The 18,387-nt window shown below is 45.1% G+C and overlaps 1 protein-coding gene across 2 annotated transcripts in view; it reads right to left on the bottom strand.

The window, feature by feature from the left end:
* Window positions 1–18,387, bottom strand: part of LOC144121320 (SEC14 domain and spectrin repeat-containing protein 1-B-like) — a 39,371-nt gene that overhangs the window by 5,296 nt on the left and 15,688 nt on the right. For both annotated transcript variants that reach the window (XM_077654480.1, XM_077654479.1), the window contains exons 11-16: window positions 18,102–18,188; window positions 14,974–15,405; window positions 9,600–9,720; window positions 7,822–7,997; window positions 5,521–5,628; window positions 2,096–2,348 (exon numbers count right to left, since the gene is read on the bottom strand). In XM_077654480.1, coding sequence (XP_077510606.1) covers window positions 2,142–2,348; window positions 5,521–5,628; window positions 7,822–7,997; window positions 9,600–9,720; window positions 14,974–15,405; window positions 18,102–18,188 — 1,131 coding nt within the window. In that variant the 3' untranslated portion in view covers window positions 2,096–2,141. The remainder of the gene's footprint in view (window positions 1–2,095; window positions 2,349–5,520; window positions 5,629–7,821; window positions 7,998–9,599; window positions 9,721–14,973; window positions 15,406–18,101; window positions 18,189–18,387) is intronic.

Below are 18,387 nucleotides of genomic sequence, written 5' to 3' on the forward strand. Positions count from 1 at the left end.
ACACCTCGACTCACACCTTCAGCAGCCTCGCGCGAAATTCCGCAAGTAGGCTTTCCCGCATAGCGTAGTCGACCAAAACAAGAATGCGGTGGTCAGGCTCAGAGAGTCAAGGTGATAGAACGAATGCCATGGGTGTGGGCATTAGTTGGATAACATATATTGGAAGGTTAAAAAATAAACGCGCTTTCGCGTAGCAATTGTTAGAAGCGGGTCGTCCCCCATCTTGTTCGCAGAACGTGTGGTATGTGGGAAAGCCCACTTGCGGAATTGCGTACAAGGTCATGCCTAGCAGCATCGGAATGCGACCGGTCCACGCGATAAACGATAAAGAAAGCGAGCAGGGCCTTTATATTGTTTACCTGGAACTTTAAACTCTATATTCAGATAATTTGCCCAGATATTGTGCTGTTGCCATTAACAAATTTACGAAAGTCGGCGTGGTATACGATCGCTGCCAAGTATGCGGGAATTTTCGAATATTCGAAAATTCGCGAATATCATTTTTCGAAAACGAATATGATCCGAATATAGAAACATATTCAATTCGTATTCGAAATTTCGAATATTCGCACACCCCTACTAGGCAGCAATGTTTCAGTGCTGCTGAACCGCTTTATGAGCCAGGCATTCGCACCAAAAAGGATAACGTTATCCACAACATTTGCCTTCTGCGCAAAATCCAGGATGATGCGTACCCACGCTAGAGTTACGCTTCTCTGCAGCCACCTACTGGCACGCCGGACTAGAAGTGTGCTGCTGGCTTGGCGTCGCTAAACCCAGCGTGCTTTGCATCGAAGACACATCGGAAGGTAAAGACTTGGGAGCTAGCCGCCACTTATCATAAATGGCCAAATTTTGTTACCACTTCACCAAAACACAATAATGCCACATTAAAATGAACACACAATTGACTGCCGCAATGCCTTCGGTAACAAAGTGAGAGGAAACACCAGCGAGGCTAGAGCTGCCTTTGCGCTGATGGCGGCGGGTCACGACCGGTCGGATGCGTGCAGTGCCACTTTGAATGGCTGGCCAAATCATCATTATTGTAGAGCTCCAAATCGCACTGCTAAATGCATGTGTTTCCACCTTAGTTCATTTTCCAAATAACTTTGGGCAGCGTCTGACAATAAAGTGCTGTACCTGCATATATTATTGGGGTCGTTCCCACTGGCCATTGCATTGTTACGAAGAAGACAACAAAGAAGCGAGCTGTGACGCGGGACGGAGCGCTTGTGATAGGCCCGCAATCGTTAAAATCATATTTAATCTGCCATCATGTCGACCTGTTCCATGGTTTGCCACCCCGCATCATTTGGTGTAGGCGCGGGGTGACACTGTCATCCTGGTCCCTGGAGCATCGCCACCTTCTGCTCGCCTTGGTCGTCGGCCGAGGGAACCTGGACTCCGCCACCCAGCTCAACCCCAGCTCGACTTGACCAGAACCAACCAGCTGCTTTCCCCCTCCCCAACCCTGAGCACAAGACACAACAACCAGGAACAGACGTGCTATGATCCAACGAGGACAAAAACCAAGATGGCACCCCCACCCAAGCTGTCTGGCGAGTCTGGGCAACTGACCGCTAGAACTGGGGCAACGCTTCTTAATATCATTGCATTCATTGTGGTGGCATGCCTTTCATCTTTTTCTATCCTTTCTGGACCATCCTCACTGTCACATTATCCTTCACAATTCAAGTAATCAATCAGGACGATCGCTTGGTGGCCTAGGGTAAATGTTACGAAGAAGACAATGATGAAGCAGGCTGTGGCGTGAGATGGAGCGCTCGTGATAGGCCTGCAGTCATTAAAATCATATTTAATCTGTCATCATGCTATCCTCTTCCTTGGTTTGCCACCCTGTATTAGTATCAGCCAGACTTTCACAGCGCTAGTATTACTAAAAAGTGTCCGCCATACTCTTCTAATATACGGATCATCCCACAAACAAGGTACACATAATATGGGTTCCCCTGCCGTCGGAAAAATTGATTGGAGAAATGCTGCTTTTGTGTAAGGGCCGCACACCATGAAAATTTCGGAAAGTGCAGCCCTTACATGAGTGTATACAGTAGCCTCCTCACAGTGAACATACCTTGTTTGTCATGGTATAGGTGCACCCAGCTCTTTATCAGCTCATTTTAACTAATGGATGCCCTAAAGCGAGGACGAGAAAGGGTGTTGGCACTACGCTGTGGGTTCCTCAGACTCTTGGAGATAGCAACGTAGTCCATCCAGGCATCAAAAAGGGCGTCAGCAGCTCGAGTGCTGGGCGTTGTTGCAGCGTAGACCTGCTTCCGCAGCTTCACGGCATCATCCAAAAGCCTCAGGCCATAACTATATGTGCCCTGCACCAAAGAAAAAGGGGAACTTAAAGAAGCAGTGAAATATTTAGCTAGCTTAAATTGAGGCCAACCAGCTGACAGAAACTATAACTGAAAAATCCCAAAGGCCCCGCAAAAGAAAAGGAAAAGCTTTGTCACCTACACACCCAGCCTTGAATCAAGGCAATTACTTCACTGGTTGCACAAACAAATTCTTTCAGTTGAGTGCAATACACCCAGGTTCGAAGGGAATTGTTTCATAATTACCGCATAAACTCTAGTAATGGCTGCACATTAAAAAAAAAAAATTGGTGTGAATTATGCAGGTGTGGCCCATATCCGAATTAAAACAAACGTACAATCTTAATTTTTTCTCAGTTATCTAGTCTAAAACAGGCGGTGAGGCCCAAACATGGGTGTGGCCCTTACAGAAGATTATATGGTACCCAAGCTTTTGTAGCCAAATACAAATGTATGTAGAATCCGCTCAATATGTGTTATGACCAGGAGGGTATATTATTTGCCAGTTCTTTACCAGTTTCACGCTGGCATCAAACAGGTTTTTGAATTAAATGCATTTGTACACCATCAGAAAAACAATAAATCTCTAAAATGCTGTCACATTTTACTATGTCTATTGTTTCAAATGACTGTAATCCAAACAATGATTTGGCACCTTACTAGCAATTAGGAGAGCAAAGAGGACTGATTCATACAGGTTTATGATATATGAAGCTGACGCTCAGGAAAAATGAAATTACAGGGTACAACAAGTAACCAGTGCTGGCCGGTTCACAAAAGGATTAACACAATGATGATGTCACGCATGATTGCGTCTGATCAAACACAAATAGCTGCAGTAGTCTATGAGTGATTGGGCGGACCAGTGGCTGAGGGCAAGTGTACTCTGCATGATGGTATGGATCAGGGTCTCCAGTAAGTTGCAGTCTATGGCAGAATGACTGAGGGTGGCCATGCCCAAGCTGGCAGCTTTGCGTAAATCTTAAAGAGAAAAACAGCACAGAAACACAGGACAACAAAAAAAAAAAAAACCCGACGGCACAATGTGCTGTTCTTCTCGTGTTCTTTCTTAGCCCTGTGTTTGTGCGTTGTTTTCCCCTTCTTTAAGATGTACAACTTGCCCAAGTATCCGCCTTTGCGTACATGTATGGAGCTGCAATCTTTTGCTATGAAATGGGGCATGCAATGGGACGATGGCGACATTGAGGACAATGCAATAACCAAGGAACTAGGCTAAAAATTATGGGGACGCTTATGTCAACTTAAGAACGAATGCACAGCATTAAGGGCGGTTCACATGCAAGCGATTGAGTGAACTGAGCGCCCAGCGGCTCGGCGCAGCGATACTTTTCGCAAGGTTCCGTTTCACATGTGTCGCTCCAGAGCGTTTACTGCCGCTGCGAATCCCAGTGTTGCTGGCAAAGAATACGAGCTCACGGTTGGTTCCGGTGGTTTGCAGCCATGCATCGCTCCAGAGCGTTTACTGCCGCTGCGAATCCCAGTGTTGCTGGCAAAGAATACGAGCTCATGGTTGGTTCCGGTGGTTTGCAGCCATGCATCACTCCACAGCGTTTACTGCTGCTGCGAATCCCAGTGTTGCTGGCAAAGAATACGAGCTCACGGTTGGTTCCGGTGGTTTGCAGCCATGCATCGCTCCAGAGCGTTTACTGCCGCTGCGAATCCCAGTGTTGCTGGCAAAGAATACGAGCTCGCGGTTGGCTCCGGTGGTTTGCAGCCATCAACATGGACAATGTTCAAGCATTATTTTTCCAAGATTGCTCAAATTTTGTTAAGGAATAAAGAACTCTTGTTTGTTAAATATCAACTACTTCTTATTCTGATGCCAATAATATCATTTTTTAAAGTTCGTACGTGCGTGTCGGAAGCACGTGTAGTAAACAAACATTGTCTTTCCCGCACGAATCCTCTTCTTGTCACATGGCTTTTCCGCCGTGCAGTCAGAGGGCAGAGCTATCGCGCTGTCGCCGCAAAAATTTCCAACTTGTTGGCACCCCTTCGCTCTGGCCGGCCGAGCCGCCGCGACGGGTTGAAACAGGTTTTTACGTCGCGGCGACAGGATTTGCTGGCATTTTCGCTTGCATGTGAAACACACTTTAGAACCTGTTGAAGTACTTGAGAACGAGTCTGTATTCCCCGCAGCTATAGAGACACTTATAGTAGGTAGGCTGTGGATCCGTGCCAACTGGAGCTGACCGGTGCACACCTAAACACAGTGACGAGCAGCTGCACACTGACGCAGGGGCAGCCGCAGCCACCGAGAACATGTTCCAACTTGCTTGTCTCGCCCCTTCCCAGTTGCACGCTTACCCTTTGGCTTTCAGTTCTGGATTTTTGTGCCCCGGTCATGTGACCTTGTGACATCATCGCCTACTTGACCAATGAGGGGCTTTTGTGACTAACGCAGGATGTAAAATTGCATGATGCGAAGTTGCATTAATACAGCCAGCGCTGAAACAATTAACCAAAGAAACGGAGAGTCCAGTGCATGTCAGCCTTGTCTATATTTGCTTTGCACTGGCTTCATGTACCACGGTACTAGCATTTTATCACTTCAGGGTTAGCACTATGAGCGGCATAATTACCAGTGCATTGCAGTAAAAGTTAGACCAGAGCCAAAGTCAGCCTGCTGTATTGTTTTGCTCAAGAAAATGCTTTAACACCACTTAATACTGCCGACTCCCCATAACTCTAAGGGGAGCGAAAATATGTCCGAATTTAGTGGTGCTCAACACAAATGATGCCTCGTAATTAAATTTAATGTTGATTAGACAAAAGCATCAGTTAAAAACACTATGGGGAAAGTTGTCTTGAAGAATGCAATAGCTTTGAATTTCACATTTGTCAGAGCTTCTGTCACAGCTTCCGTATATGTTTGCGTCAGTGTCTTTAATTTAAAATTGTTGGTCCATCCTCACCATAATATTCAGACTACTAGTTGCAGTAGCAGGTGTCAGGTATGCTGAGACAGTGCTGACATTTTGCACATATAAAATTTTTTCCTGATTTTCAATTGAAGTCACTATTTCTGTGCATTGTGTTTGTTCTGTCTATGCATTAATCTACAGTACTGCTCTTCAGTCATGCCAGGGAAAAAAAAAGGAAGGTGTAGCAGAAGAGCAGACAGAAGCGTGGGGCATTCCGGCATATTACTCACACGAGCCAATTCGTCCATCCTGTTGTGTTCTGCCACGGTCAGCTTATAGCCATTCTGCCCGAACTTGGGCTGCAGGCGAATGGTAAGCTTGTCGAGCCATTTGACAAGCTGAAATGACCGTTGCAACCAATAAATAAAACTTGAACAGCAAACAAACAGAAATGACTACTTCAACAGGAAGGAGAGACCAAAAGAGATCTATACAAGCTCAAACAAACCTTGCAACGAATGCAGTTTGTTCCTGCCATTAGTCTTTCTTTCAAATGCTTGCTGCTATATGTACAGGAGTGGACATGAGTGAACGGAGCATGCTATTCCGTCCTAAGTGCAGTCGTGCCTTCCCTACCGGAATTGAAGAAACATTGTCTGCCCATAAGAAAGCACAACAATGTCCACTACAAGCATGCATGCAACATTACTGGAAATTTTCAATTATGCAAAACGTGAAAAATATTCGAAGACAATTGCACGTTCCGTTTACTATTGACCACACCTGTACACCTGCTATCGTAAGTTAGTGGAATCTTACTCTGGCAAAGAAGTAAAATTTTTTTTGTGCCCAGGTTATGTTGCATAAAAGGAAGGCGGAACAGCTTTTTAAGAACTTGAGCTTGTTCAAGGATTCGAATCTATGAAGCTTCTAGATAAAGCATGCAAAGTAGTTTTGCGCTAGCATTTATAATGGTGACACAATCACCGATTCACACCGCAATGTGGTTCAGGCTTCTCCTCACTGCATTAGAGGAGTGCGGGGAAACTTGTGGCGACTTAACTGCTACCAAAATTTCACACGTCTGCTGCCTTCGTCTACGTGATCCCGTGCGTCTTCTGATGCCGCCAAACAATGCGAGCTTCCCCTTCGACGGAATTCATTTTCTTTCTTGAAACAACCGCTTCTTCTCTGGAAACTTAGCACCGCCGAACGTGACGTCATCCCTACGGCCTCTGCCTGTCGCTGTGCACTGCAGAGAAGCATGAATGCTGATGCCTCTTTAGTAGGCAATTACGTTACCATTTTAAATGCTAGCACAAAAAGATTTCACATGCTTTACCTGCAAGTTTCACACATTTGGCCTCTTTAAACTCATCGATTCCAAAACCTCTTCAGTTCCCCTTTAAGATTTAATGGCGCACTGTGTAATTCAAACACTTAGAATTGGGCTTCACATGCCTATTCTAAGCTGTGTGAAAAGGTGGCAATTAAATTAATTTTTTTTACCTAACATATTGTGTTCGATAAACTTTTAGCTGTGGGTGTACAAACACCTTGCTCAGAGAGCGGCATGAAGGCCACAAAGGTGGACAGACAGTCCTGGAGAGCGACAAGCCCAAATGCGGATTACATCCTTATTATACAATGTCAGTTAGCTCGTAATATATACAAATTCACAGCACCCTCCACAAGAAACGAAATTTTGCAATACAGTGTGCCATCAGCAAGTCAACAGTGCATTTTAGAGGCCTTATTGTAAAAACAAAACTGCTGCTTGGTTCTCAGTCACGTATCAGGTCCTGCCTCTGGAACATTGGTGACCGTTTTTGACAACATTTGAACGAGTTGTCATTGTACATGTGAAGCTGTAAAAAAATTGTGTGCAGGCACCGGTACCGAAGAAAGCAGTGAGAGCAATGCAAGCTTTCCGTGCACTCGAAACAGATTACTGCCTTATGTGTGACGTCATTGGCGCTGCGGAAGTTAAGCATGTCTGCCAAACTTTAATACTAAAGCGAAACGAAAGCCTTTACATCTCCTGCATTCTGTCGCGATCTGCTCGAGGGAATGCGTTGAATTCATGCTCAGCGCACAAGTGTGTCATCTCCTGTGACAAGTTTCCCGCTGCTGCACCGCTAATCCGATCTGTGATGTGCTGTGCCGGTCGGCTTAGTTGAATGTTTGCAGCTCGGAGCATTGCTGGTCAACCAAAATGGCACTGATTGTTCTGTTTATTCCTGCTTTTTCCATTTCATAAGTTGGGTGCCTATTTCCGTGATGCAACAATCAATACACTAATAAATATGGCCAAGTCTGCACTTGTCTACATACAATATTCAATTATAATGCGAGCGGTGAGTTTAGATTTCTATTTTTGGTAAAAAAACTTCTGTTACATTCGAGTAAATACAGCAGTTTCCATGTTATATATATACAGTTGCCGTAATACAGCAGAATGCATTGTTGGGCTAGTTGATGCACTTCAGTTTGAACTAAACAGTGAGCACTACTTAATCATATATCGATCACAAAAGAGACAGGGCAGGATTTACAAACTCCTGTGGCAAAACGGGTGGTAAAGGACCCACCTGGAGGGCATTCTCCTCGCAACAGAGGAACTGGCCTGCCTGGATGAGTGCCTGCTTACGGGTTGTCAGCAGTCCCTTGAGGTGCATCACCTGCTCTCGTACGAGCCAGAAAACCTCCCCATCCGTGTTTTCACCATGACTATGGAAGGTGTCCCGCAGGCCTTGCAACTGGCTGTCTGTTGGCAAACAGAAACGAGATAAAGAAGAGGTAGCAAAGTATTGCTACGACTGATCATAATGAATTCGTAACAGAAATCGCCTACACCTACTTACAAAGTTATTGCAAGAATATCACACACATAAAAAAACAACACAAAAATATAGCACGCAGCCACTTCTCTCAATTATTCTTTGTAGTGAAGTTCACTACATGGACTGACCACCGGCCAAATCATGTCTTGTTTATGGTGGAAATGAAAAGATCGCACTTCATATTGAAAGAATTAGGCACTACAATACTGAAGAAGAAAGGATGTAGTATTTTAATTTCGCATTGAAAATCACATAAAACAAGCTGAAGCACTATCTTTAGGTGAAACCCTGCCATTATCAGTGTAGAACACCACAAGACTACATCACGGTAAAATATCACTGATTTTTTTAAATGCACAGTATTTTTTTCTTTCAGGGGTGTTCCTCATGTTTTATTAGAGTTTAGGCTCTCTCCAGTGCGCTCTTTGATCAAAAGCAACACACCTTTGCACAAGAAATGGCCAAAATTTGTTGAGCCACAGTGCCGAGGGTAATTGCATTTTTAAAATTCTAGAAACTGATATGGCGATTACTAATGGTTGGCTAGATGTCTCTCATTGCAACCATGTGTAATACTATGTGTAATAGTTAAAGAGTTATCTATTAGGATTTACTTAACTGGCTTACTGGTTAACAAGATTACCTCTTTTCTGATGTTTGCCAACACTGGTATTACCGGTGCAGTTCTGAATTTACTCATGTAATTTGGACACTTTTCTTCTTTAAATTAAGGCTTCAAAGAGGGGGTGTACAAATTACACCGATTTTGTGAACACGCCCTAAAATACTCTATAAAGGTGATAATGCACAATATATACTGCATATTGCCGACCCCAAACTCACACCCCTCGCAGGCCAAGAAAAAATTTCACCCGAAATATAAGGTGCATACCCCCTCCCCCCATGTTATATAGTTCACCACGTGATGGCATGACGGAGCATGCACAGTTAAAGGCAATAAATGAGCAACGACACAATCACGAAGGCAGCAGTCGGAGGCGAATGAAAATAAAAGGCGATAAAACGGTGCCCTTGCGTGCAGCCTGGTTGACTAGCGGAAAACCTAACAGCAAATGGTTCAGTAATTTCGGATTCTGGCATGCGCTGGAGGTTGCCGGAAGTTTGCTTTAACAACTGTTCGTCTGGGAAAGCTACCGCCAGCGCGAGCGAAATGGGTAAATGGCGCGCAATTCATCACCTCACCACTCGCAGCCACATGCAGTTGCATCGATCTTCCCAACCCTGCCTTGCGCACACCCACATGCATGCTGGTGGAATGGCGCAGCAGGGAGCTTAAAATATGTGAGTAAAAGTTTTTTTCTTGTTTTTTTATGACCCCGGGTAATAAAGCAGGGGTGTGCAAATTATGCAAGTAAATACGATACCTTGCCAAAAAATCAAAATTTTACCTCGAAAAGCCTTTTTTTAAGAATTAGTGACGGGCTTCCTTGAAACACCTGATATATACTACTAACCATTTAACAAATATGCTAGAACAGTTATAGTAAACATGTAGAGCTGCTTACCTATCATCAGTTCCGTTTCCTTAAGTTCTGTGAGAAGCTTATCAACCTGGACAGTTGTTGTGACCGGATCATCACAAGAAGCCTTCAGGCGCGACTCTGTGGTGCTGACCAACTCCAGAAACTGTAAACAGCAAATTAACACAAAGACAGGATGCAATGATCTCACGAGAAATAAATAAATACAGTAAGGCCTGTTCACGGTTGGGGAATGGGGAAGAAAAGAAACCGTCAGGTGAAGTAAAATAGTTCAGTTCCAACTCATAGGGCTACAAGTCAGAAAAGTTTGAGTAATCCAGTGGGGTGAGAAGCCCCTTGTATAAGGCCACTTCATCTACCATAGATGGCAAGGTCTGCCTTAAAGGGACTCTGAAATGATCTCGATGAGTATTCTAGTGTAGCAGATCTGCAGAGGTGGCCTTTGTGGGTATTCGAGTCAAATTTGAAAGATCTGCGTGCACCCTATAGTTTAGAAATAATTTTTCAAAATCACTGCTCACAGTAGCTCGCAACCAATTAGGGCGGCACAACTTAACGCGCATCCCCTACCCTGATAACGTCAGTGGGCAGAAGAGCCAGCCTTCAAGCTCGCCCCATTTGCCCACTGATGCCATCGAGAAAGGGGATGCGCGGTGCAGTGTGTTGCCCTAATTAGTTGCAGGCTACTGCGAGCAGCTATTTTTAAAAATTATTTCTAAACTACAGGGTGCACGCAGAGCTTCTAAATTTGACTTGAATACCCATAAAGGCCACCTCTACAGATCTGATGCACTAGAATATGCTCATTGAAATCATTTCATTATCCCTTTAATGCTGTAGAGGCTGAAAAGCATCGTCATTTGCGGGTGTGGCATGTTTGGTTGCTAAGGTGTTCCTACTTCGATCAAAGTAGTAGCAGTGCCCTTTCGGGTGAAACCGATCTGATTTGCAATTAAGAGAACAGTACAGGCATTTCAGTAATCTGCACTCATGTGAGATTGGCAACAAAGATCGTGCCTGATGGGGCCCGAGCCATCTGTGGAGAATGTCGGGGGGAGTAAGCAGCTCGTTAACGAAAACTTAGTAGTCTGCTCGAGAGATCTTGGAGGTGTCAGTTGGGAAAAATAATGCACACAGACTTCAATAAAGGTAAGGTGCTATAGGTTCTAAACCCCAGTTATCCAGTCAAACTTGCCAGTCGCTTACCTTGTTATGTTGAGTCATTGGCTGGTAAGCAACTTAGGCTATCAAATGCCAAACACTGAGTTAGGTGCTCATCGCTTGCTTAGGGTTTTTCATTTCAACATTTTTGTAGGCACAGAGATTCCATTTGGCCAGTTAGTGCTTCCTGCTGAAAAGACCAGGTTATCATGCTTGCTTACAAATATGGTAGTACTATGTTATACGCCACCTTTCGCTTAACCCGTTTATTCTGGGACTAGTAACCATACTTACTTGGTTATAACAGACTGCTTCACCGGACAGTGCGTTATTAATTAAATTTGGGCGTTTATGACAAGCTCTGTGTCTGCATGCACTTTTCTGCATCAGTGTCGGGCAGGAAGGAATGGAAGTCGTGACACGTGGGGTTCCTCAGCCCTTTTTGAAAGCTGCTCAGGATCCCCGAGGCTAAACAGATTCAGAACTCCTGCTCTGGCTGATAGCGTGAAGGAAGTAAAATTTTTTTATGCTGACTTGATGTATGACGTAAGTACGACAGCACACGTAGCTTAAATAGTCAGGACGACACATAATGGTGGAGGCACAGCGCAAGGCCTAAATTCAGATTGAAGGCTGGAGCAAAATACAGAATTTATAACACCCAGCTCAAGGAGTTTTTTAGTGTGCTACTCCATATATGTGACATTAGGTGAAACGATCTCGAATGAAAGCAATGAGGTGTGCAGTTTATTAATCTTTGTAATATATGAACAAAGTCCGTACACTAAATTTCAGAGCCTTTTAAAGTCAAGCATCAAGTTAAAATGGCATTACAGTGGAATATTAATGACACGATCATGGCTGATATAAATTTTTGTATGATATGAATTCGTGAAATACCCTGACCCAACTGCATTGCGTACAATGGGCAAAATTTCGTATGTTTCAAATGCCCTCCGGTGTCACTGCGGAAGATACGAGCACGGCAGCTGCGATCCCACCCATGAGCACCAAGCACTGCCCTCACAACGCAATTACTGCAATCGCCAGTTGAGAGGTATGCACATGAGCACTGAGTGATAACACGTGGCCTGCACACTGCCAACGCAGCGATCGCCGGTTGTGTGGTATACACCGCCACGAGCACTTGGTGGTGGCGGGTGACCATAAATAAATCGCATCAGCTGTAAACAGACCTGAATATAAATTACCTATGCATTAGTACACAAAATTTGGGGTCAATATTGATGTTGTGAAGTGGCCGTACTGTGGCTGTACGTGTCGTGCTGACCTGTACCACCTAGTTTGGCATTGTTCAGGGTTCCGCAAGGGACGCGATGACCTCGTCACCAAGCATGGTTTTCCCACCGATGGCGAGGACTTTCGTGCATTGACCAGAGCCGGAGCGAACGGCATCTTGGATGATATTGGCAAATATGCCAAGATATGCCTCTACAAAGCAGTGTAAAGAGTTGCTCGACCACCCATGCCATCCCTTCATGTATCAATAGACCCCTACTGTTCCCTTCCTTAACAACCCAATTCCCAAAAAAACGGCCTTGAGCCTCCCTTTCTAAATAAACAGCTCATTCATTCATTCTTTCTGATGTAACGAACAGTTTTCGTGACCCTGTGAGATTCGTATCACTGAGATTCTACTATCGTATATTGCCGATTATAGTCAATGCTTCTTTCTGAAAAACGGCCTTACAAAGTTGGAGGGTCGACTTGTCATCAAAGTTGACCTATACGTGGAGTCAAAGGTAGTTTCGACCAAGCCGCAGTATACAGTGTCACTCCTCGTGCACGTAGTATTCCGTAATAGTTGTCAGACATGGGGGCGAAAGTGGGTCTGGTTAAAAAAACAGTCACTTATATCAAGATACATACACCCCAAAGTTTTATTTTCAAATGACAGAAATGCTTTACTGACAAACCGTGAGCGTTAACGGAAAGACTGGTAACACCGTGCAAGCTAGTAACAATTTGAGGGCAATCATGTGACCAGTCACATATGCCCGGACACGTTTTCGCACGTTTTTTTCATGCCATTTCACCATTTGTGCATTTCACTTCACCGGGCGACAGACACCATCAGTGGAGTGTGTGGTTTGTGTCGTTGCCTGACGGGCACCAAGATGCCACGGCAACCTTGGCAACAACAGATCATGGCTTTCAAGAGGCAAGTCATTTTGAACGCTGAGTTGAAAAACAACGTCACAGTAGGGCGGAAGTTCGATGTGTCATAAAAGTGCGTGATGGAATAGAGAAAACAAAGAAGCAAGAGCTTTATATGTGCTGCTGCATGCCGTTCCTTTCATGGACCGAAGTCTGGATGATACCCTGCTGCTGAGGAGCTGGTTTGAGGTTGGGTTGATGACCAAAGAAGCAAGCCTGAGTACGCTATGACAACATTGAAGCGAAAGCACGCACTGTTGCGGAGGAGATGCGCATCCCGTGCATCGAGTTTCAAGCATCCAAGAAATGGGTCAAGAACTTCATGAAGCAGAACGAGCTAAGCCTAGGGCGAAGCATGACCATTTGCCAAAGGTTCCCCAAATAGTACGAAGAAAAACAATGCGCTCCTGCACTACATGAGGGCATAACATTCATTCCAGCATTTTCAAATCGTCAACGCCAACCCAACTCCAGTCTGGTTAAACATTCCTAGTAAGAGGACTGTGCCCGTTAAAGGGGAGCGCCATGTTCACCTGCTGACAACGGGCAACACGCATAACCGTTTCACGGTCATTTTGGGCTGTATGACAGATGGGCACAAGCGACCACACTTTCTTTTGTTCAAGAGGAAAACAATCCCAATGAAGGAAATGTTTGTGCCTAAAGTTCGGGTGAATGAAAAGGTTTTTTTTTTTTTTGATGATGAAACTGTCCTCAAGTGGCTTCGTCTCATGATGTGCAGGCATCGGGGTGCATTACTGAAGTCCCGCAATATGCCCGTCCTCAACTCCTTCCGTGGCTATGTCAGCAACCACGTGAAAAAAGCGATAGTGGATGCTGGACGTCATCATTCCGGGTGGACTGACATCTATTTATCAGCCGCTGGATGTAGCCCTGAATAAACCATTCAAAGACTGCATTGGTGTATTCTACAATGAATGGCTCCAACAGGAAAACCCGAAGATACCAACAGGGTGGCTGAAGTGCGCTTCTCTGAGTAAAGTGGTGCTATGGGTCAATGATGCCTGGTATGGGCTGCCAGCCAACATGGTCTGTGCAAAATTTTCCTTTTGTGGCATCTCAGCACCGCTTTCGATGACGAGTAGTAGCAGTGCTCACAAGATGGCAATGATAGCGACTGCGTCCTTTTCACAAGCGATGACAGGTAGTAAGATATGCCTCGCGGACAAATAAATGTTTCTTTGCAAGACTCAGTCTTACAAAAAACTTAGGGCGAGCTAGGGGCACAGGTTTAGGCAGTGTCGACCTATATTCCGAGGCAAACTTTTTTGCCCAGACAGGGTTGTGAGAAGGGGGCTGCACTTATAACCGGCAATCATCTGCAGTAGTACACGGGTTTCTGCATGTCCTTCCCTGGCCTGCTATGTTTCATGGAATCAAATGTGCATGGATTCCTAGAGAAAGAGACAGTTCATGACAAAAAGGAACCAGACATAAAGGTACATGGGGTTTAATGTCTTGAAGCTGCTTGTGGGCTAACAGGGACACCAAAATGAAGGGCTGCAAATTAATTTGGTCACCTAGGGTTCTTTAATGTGCGCTGATACTGCAGAGAACATGGTGGTTTATGCACTGCCTGAATGGAAATGGGATTTGATTCCGTGACCTTGAGCTTAGCAGGTGAATGCCAAAGGCACAGCGGCGGGTTCACATAAAATCAAGACCAACTGGTTTCTTTTTCACAGAGTGGGGTGCGAAACATCTAAGTGATATTATCTTATCAGTCCGGTGAAATTGTAAGAAATGGGCTGCATGTCATGGCTCCTTGCAAGAGCTAAATGACAGATATAAACCAGCCACAGTGGGCACTGTATCAAGAAAATCACAGGGAAGCCAGCATTCTATTTATGTTTCCGGTTCCCATGAGCACAGAAAGCTTCATCACAGAACACAGTTAAATCTTGGTTTAAAAGTAATGTTTACTAAGTTAAAAATTAAAAACAAGTTATCACTGTCCCCGAGGTTACTACATGACCAATCTCTTTCTTGATTCAACAAACTTGGTCAAAATAAATTTCAGATTCACTAGATTCCCCACCTGTTGCAATTCGTGGTCCAGTGTTGGTGAGAGTCCCTGGGTTCTTGCCTGCTGGGACTCGTGGCCCAGTGTTGGCGAGAGTCCCTGGGTTCCTGCCCGGTGGTACTCATGGCTCAGTGTCGGCGAGAGTCCCCGGGTTCTTGCCTGCTGGAACTTGTGGTCCAGTGCTGGCGAGAGTCCCTGGGTTTTTACCTGGTAGAGCTCATGGTCCAGTGTCGGTGAGAGTCCCTGGCTTCCCCCCTGCTGCGAGTCGCGGTCCAGTGTTGGCGAGAGTCCCTCCGTCCTGCTTCGGCTCCTGAACTGGGAGGTGAGGCCCTCGCATGCCAGGTCGAGCCTGTTCATAGCAGCACAGATGGTGTCTGCCTCTGAGGGCAGCTCTTTGCACAGGCTGGCCGACCACTGCCGCAGCTTCGAGTAACGGGCAAAGATCTCCTGCAACAGAACAGACAAGATTACAGTGACAAGTGGGGTACTAGCAGAGACTCACTAAAGCTTTTAATAAAGCTGTGGTTTGCACCAGGAAACACTAAATGCTTTCAAAAGATGCTGATGAACCCTGCATGTCTTGGCTTAGATCCGTTCCACCTTAATATGCATGGAAAACAAGACGATGCAGACACATAGATCCTAAAAAAAATGCCGAAATTCAGTCCCCATTATTCGTGGGTAAGGACGGCACATTTACTGCAGTTTCGGCGGGGGGCGGCCATTAGCGGAAAGTGGCATTTTTTATTTCAACTGTCGAGCTATGGTCTGCGGAAACTAGTTTATTGTCCCATACAGTCTGGTGCTATATTTGGCACCTAAGTGCCTATCTGGTGCCTGCATGAGTGTGGCCTTTACTCGCATATATATGGCAATAATGACTAGCTGTATTGTGAAGAAATTACAATACGATTAGTCCCAAAATAAAGTGGGCAAAGCAAAGGTAGGGGTTGAAGCATGCCTGGATTTAGATGCCTGGGGAGCGCGAAAAGCATTCCAAGGATTCCAGGGGCTCCATGGAGCCCAGTGTGAAAACCCGTGACATTACCTCATAGCTTGAGAAATCTATGAATATGACTCTTAAGACTCACTGCAACTGTCAGTAATACTTGCGCGTGAAATGAAAATTGAAAATTGGTTTTTCAGGAAAGGCAATGGCGCAGTGGACAGACACCTGAACCACACCGCCCAAGGGAAAGGATACAGGAGGGACTGAGAGAAGAAAGGAAGAAAGAGGTGCTGTAGTGGAGGACTCCAGAATAATTTCGACCACCTGGGGATCTTTAACGTGCACTGACATCACACAGCACAGAGGCGCCTTTGCGTTTCGCCTCCATCCAAACGCAGCCGCCGCGGTCGGGTTTGAACCTTGGTACTTCGGCTCAGTAGACGAGCGCCTTAACCACTGAGCCACCGTGGTGGGTACTTACGCGTGCCTTATGTTTATTTCCATTTTCCAGAGGCAAGAACATAAAGAACCGCCATTAATTTTAACCAACCTAATTAAAACTCCCAACTTATGAAGAGTATTAAAAACTGGCTAATGCTGGACTACAGCTCGGTTAAACCATTTGGCGCGAGCGATCATTGGTACCAGATCTCACAGGGTGGTGGCGGCTGCTTCACGCTGACAGCTCCTATGCTCTCGCTTGCTTCATGGCCCTCCTAGCATGAACCTCATCCGAGATGGCAGTTGAAGGTCTGCCCTCTTTGTGCTGCTGCCGGCACTGCTCTCAGTGCTTGCGCAGCCTTCGTTGCCTGCAGTACCTCGGAAATGGCAGTGCAGCACTCTCCGCGAGTCTCCCTTCTTTCTGGCTTCTTGATTCTTGCTGCTTTTCCCACAGCTCCACATTCAGTTCTTTTTTTGTCTTTCCACAATGCATCTCTTCATTTTCTACCCTTCTTCTCTCTTCTGTCTCTCTTGGCCCCTTAGATCATTGACGAATTCTACGGACGGCAAGCACGTGACGGCTCAAGGTGGGCTCCCATTATCTTGTACTCTACATAAATGAAACAAATTTCCAGTTCCCTTCGAGTTTGAATTATCGAGAGATGACTAGAATATCCAGGATGAGATGACCCCCGTTTCCGGTGTGGAACGAGTGTCACAGGCACTTGCAAGCACTTCGGGGTCAAGCGCATGCTAATAGTGCACAGTGGTACAAAAGGCGAATGCCCCCATACACTAACACCTTTTGTAGCCTGAATGTTTGCTGCAACACATTTTTTTACTAAACACTATCAGCGTGCGGCTCACTCCACTGGAGCCAGATTTCGACTGGCATCATAACATGCAAGTGCAAGAGAAAAAGGACGACAACGAGCCATCCATGGAATGAAAATATGGCCGCTATCACTAACTAAAGTGTTTCTGGAGAAAAAGAAGGTAAGCTGGTAAGACTGGCTTAACGAGCACAGAGTCCTTTTAGAACAAGCTGAAAAAAGGGCCTTACTATCATTCTCGAGAAAAAATTAGCCGACCTTAGAACTTAAATGTACCTTGTACTTACAGGCTGACTGAATAGATGAGCTAAAATGAGAGCCATAAAACATAAAGTCCACATTTGGACTTAATCTTTTATGGTTTTATGGTCTTTTATGGACAAAAAATCTAAACTACTAGGCTTTTTTACAAAAAAAGGCATAAAATACAAGAGGGTTAAGGGTTATCGGGGTTTAACGTCCCAAAGCGACTCAGGCTATGAGAGACGCCGTAGTGGAGGGCTCCGGAATAATTTCAACCACCTGGGGTTCTTTATCATGCACTGACATCGCACAGTACACGGGCCTCTAGAATTTCGCCTCCATCGAAATTCGACCGCCGCGGCCGGGATCGAACCCACTTCTTTCGGGCCAGCAGCCGAGCGCCATAACCACTCAGCCACTGCGGCGGCTTGTAAAATACAAGAATACAAGACTTTAGTGCCGAACTGAAGAGACTCATAAAATGCATGTCACAGTTACTGAAACTTTCTAGGTATGAACTTAGGTATGAAAAGGGGGCACTTGGGCAGCGATACCTTCCATATTATCCACTTCTTTACCCCACTTGGTCGCTTTAAATAGGCAGTGGCCAAATTAATGAGAAGAAACGAAGCACCAGGTGCATACTCCATTCCTGTCCGTTCACTAAATATACTCACCATTGCTGTGGCATTGGCTCGCTCTAGATCAAAATACTCTTGAGAATGCCTCAGATTACACTGTTCATTGGTTGTCCAGTCAATAAGCTGTTCCAATGAAAAAAATAAAACAAAAGTAACATCAGAAAGCAATCATGTACTTGGCAAAAACTTAACAAAGCAAAAATTGCATCAAGAAAACAACAACAATAACATGAACAACAATAATAACAATAATCATAATAACAACAGTAATACTTTATTGCCAGTTTATTTCACCTGTACAAAATTATTTTTGCCAAACATA

This window comes from Amblyomma americanum, chromosome 2 (assembly GCF_052857255.1).
Source record: "Amblyomma americanum isolate KBUSLIRL-KWMA chromosome 2, ASM5285725v1, whole genome shotgun sequence".
Classification (NCBI taxonomy): Eukaryota; Metazoa; Arthropoda; class Arachnida; order Ixodida; family Ixodidae; genus Amblyomma; species Amblyomma americanum.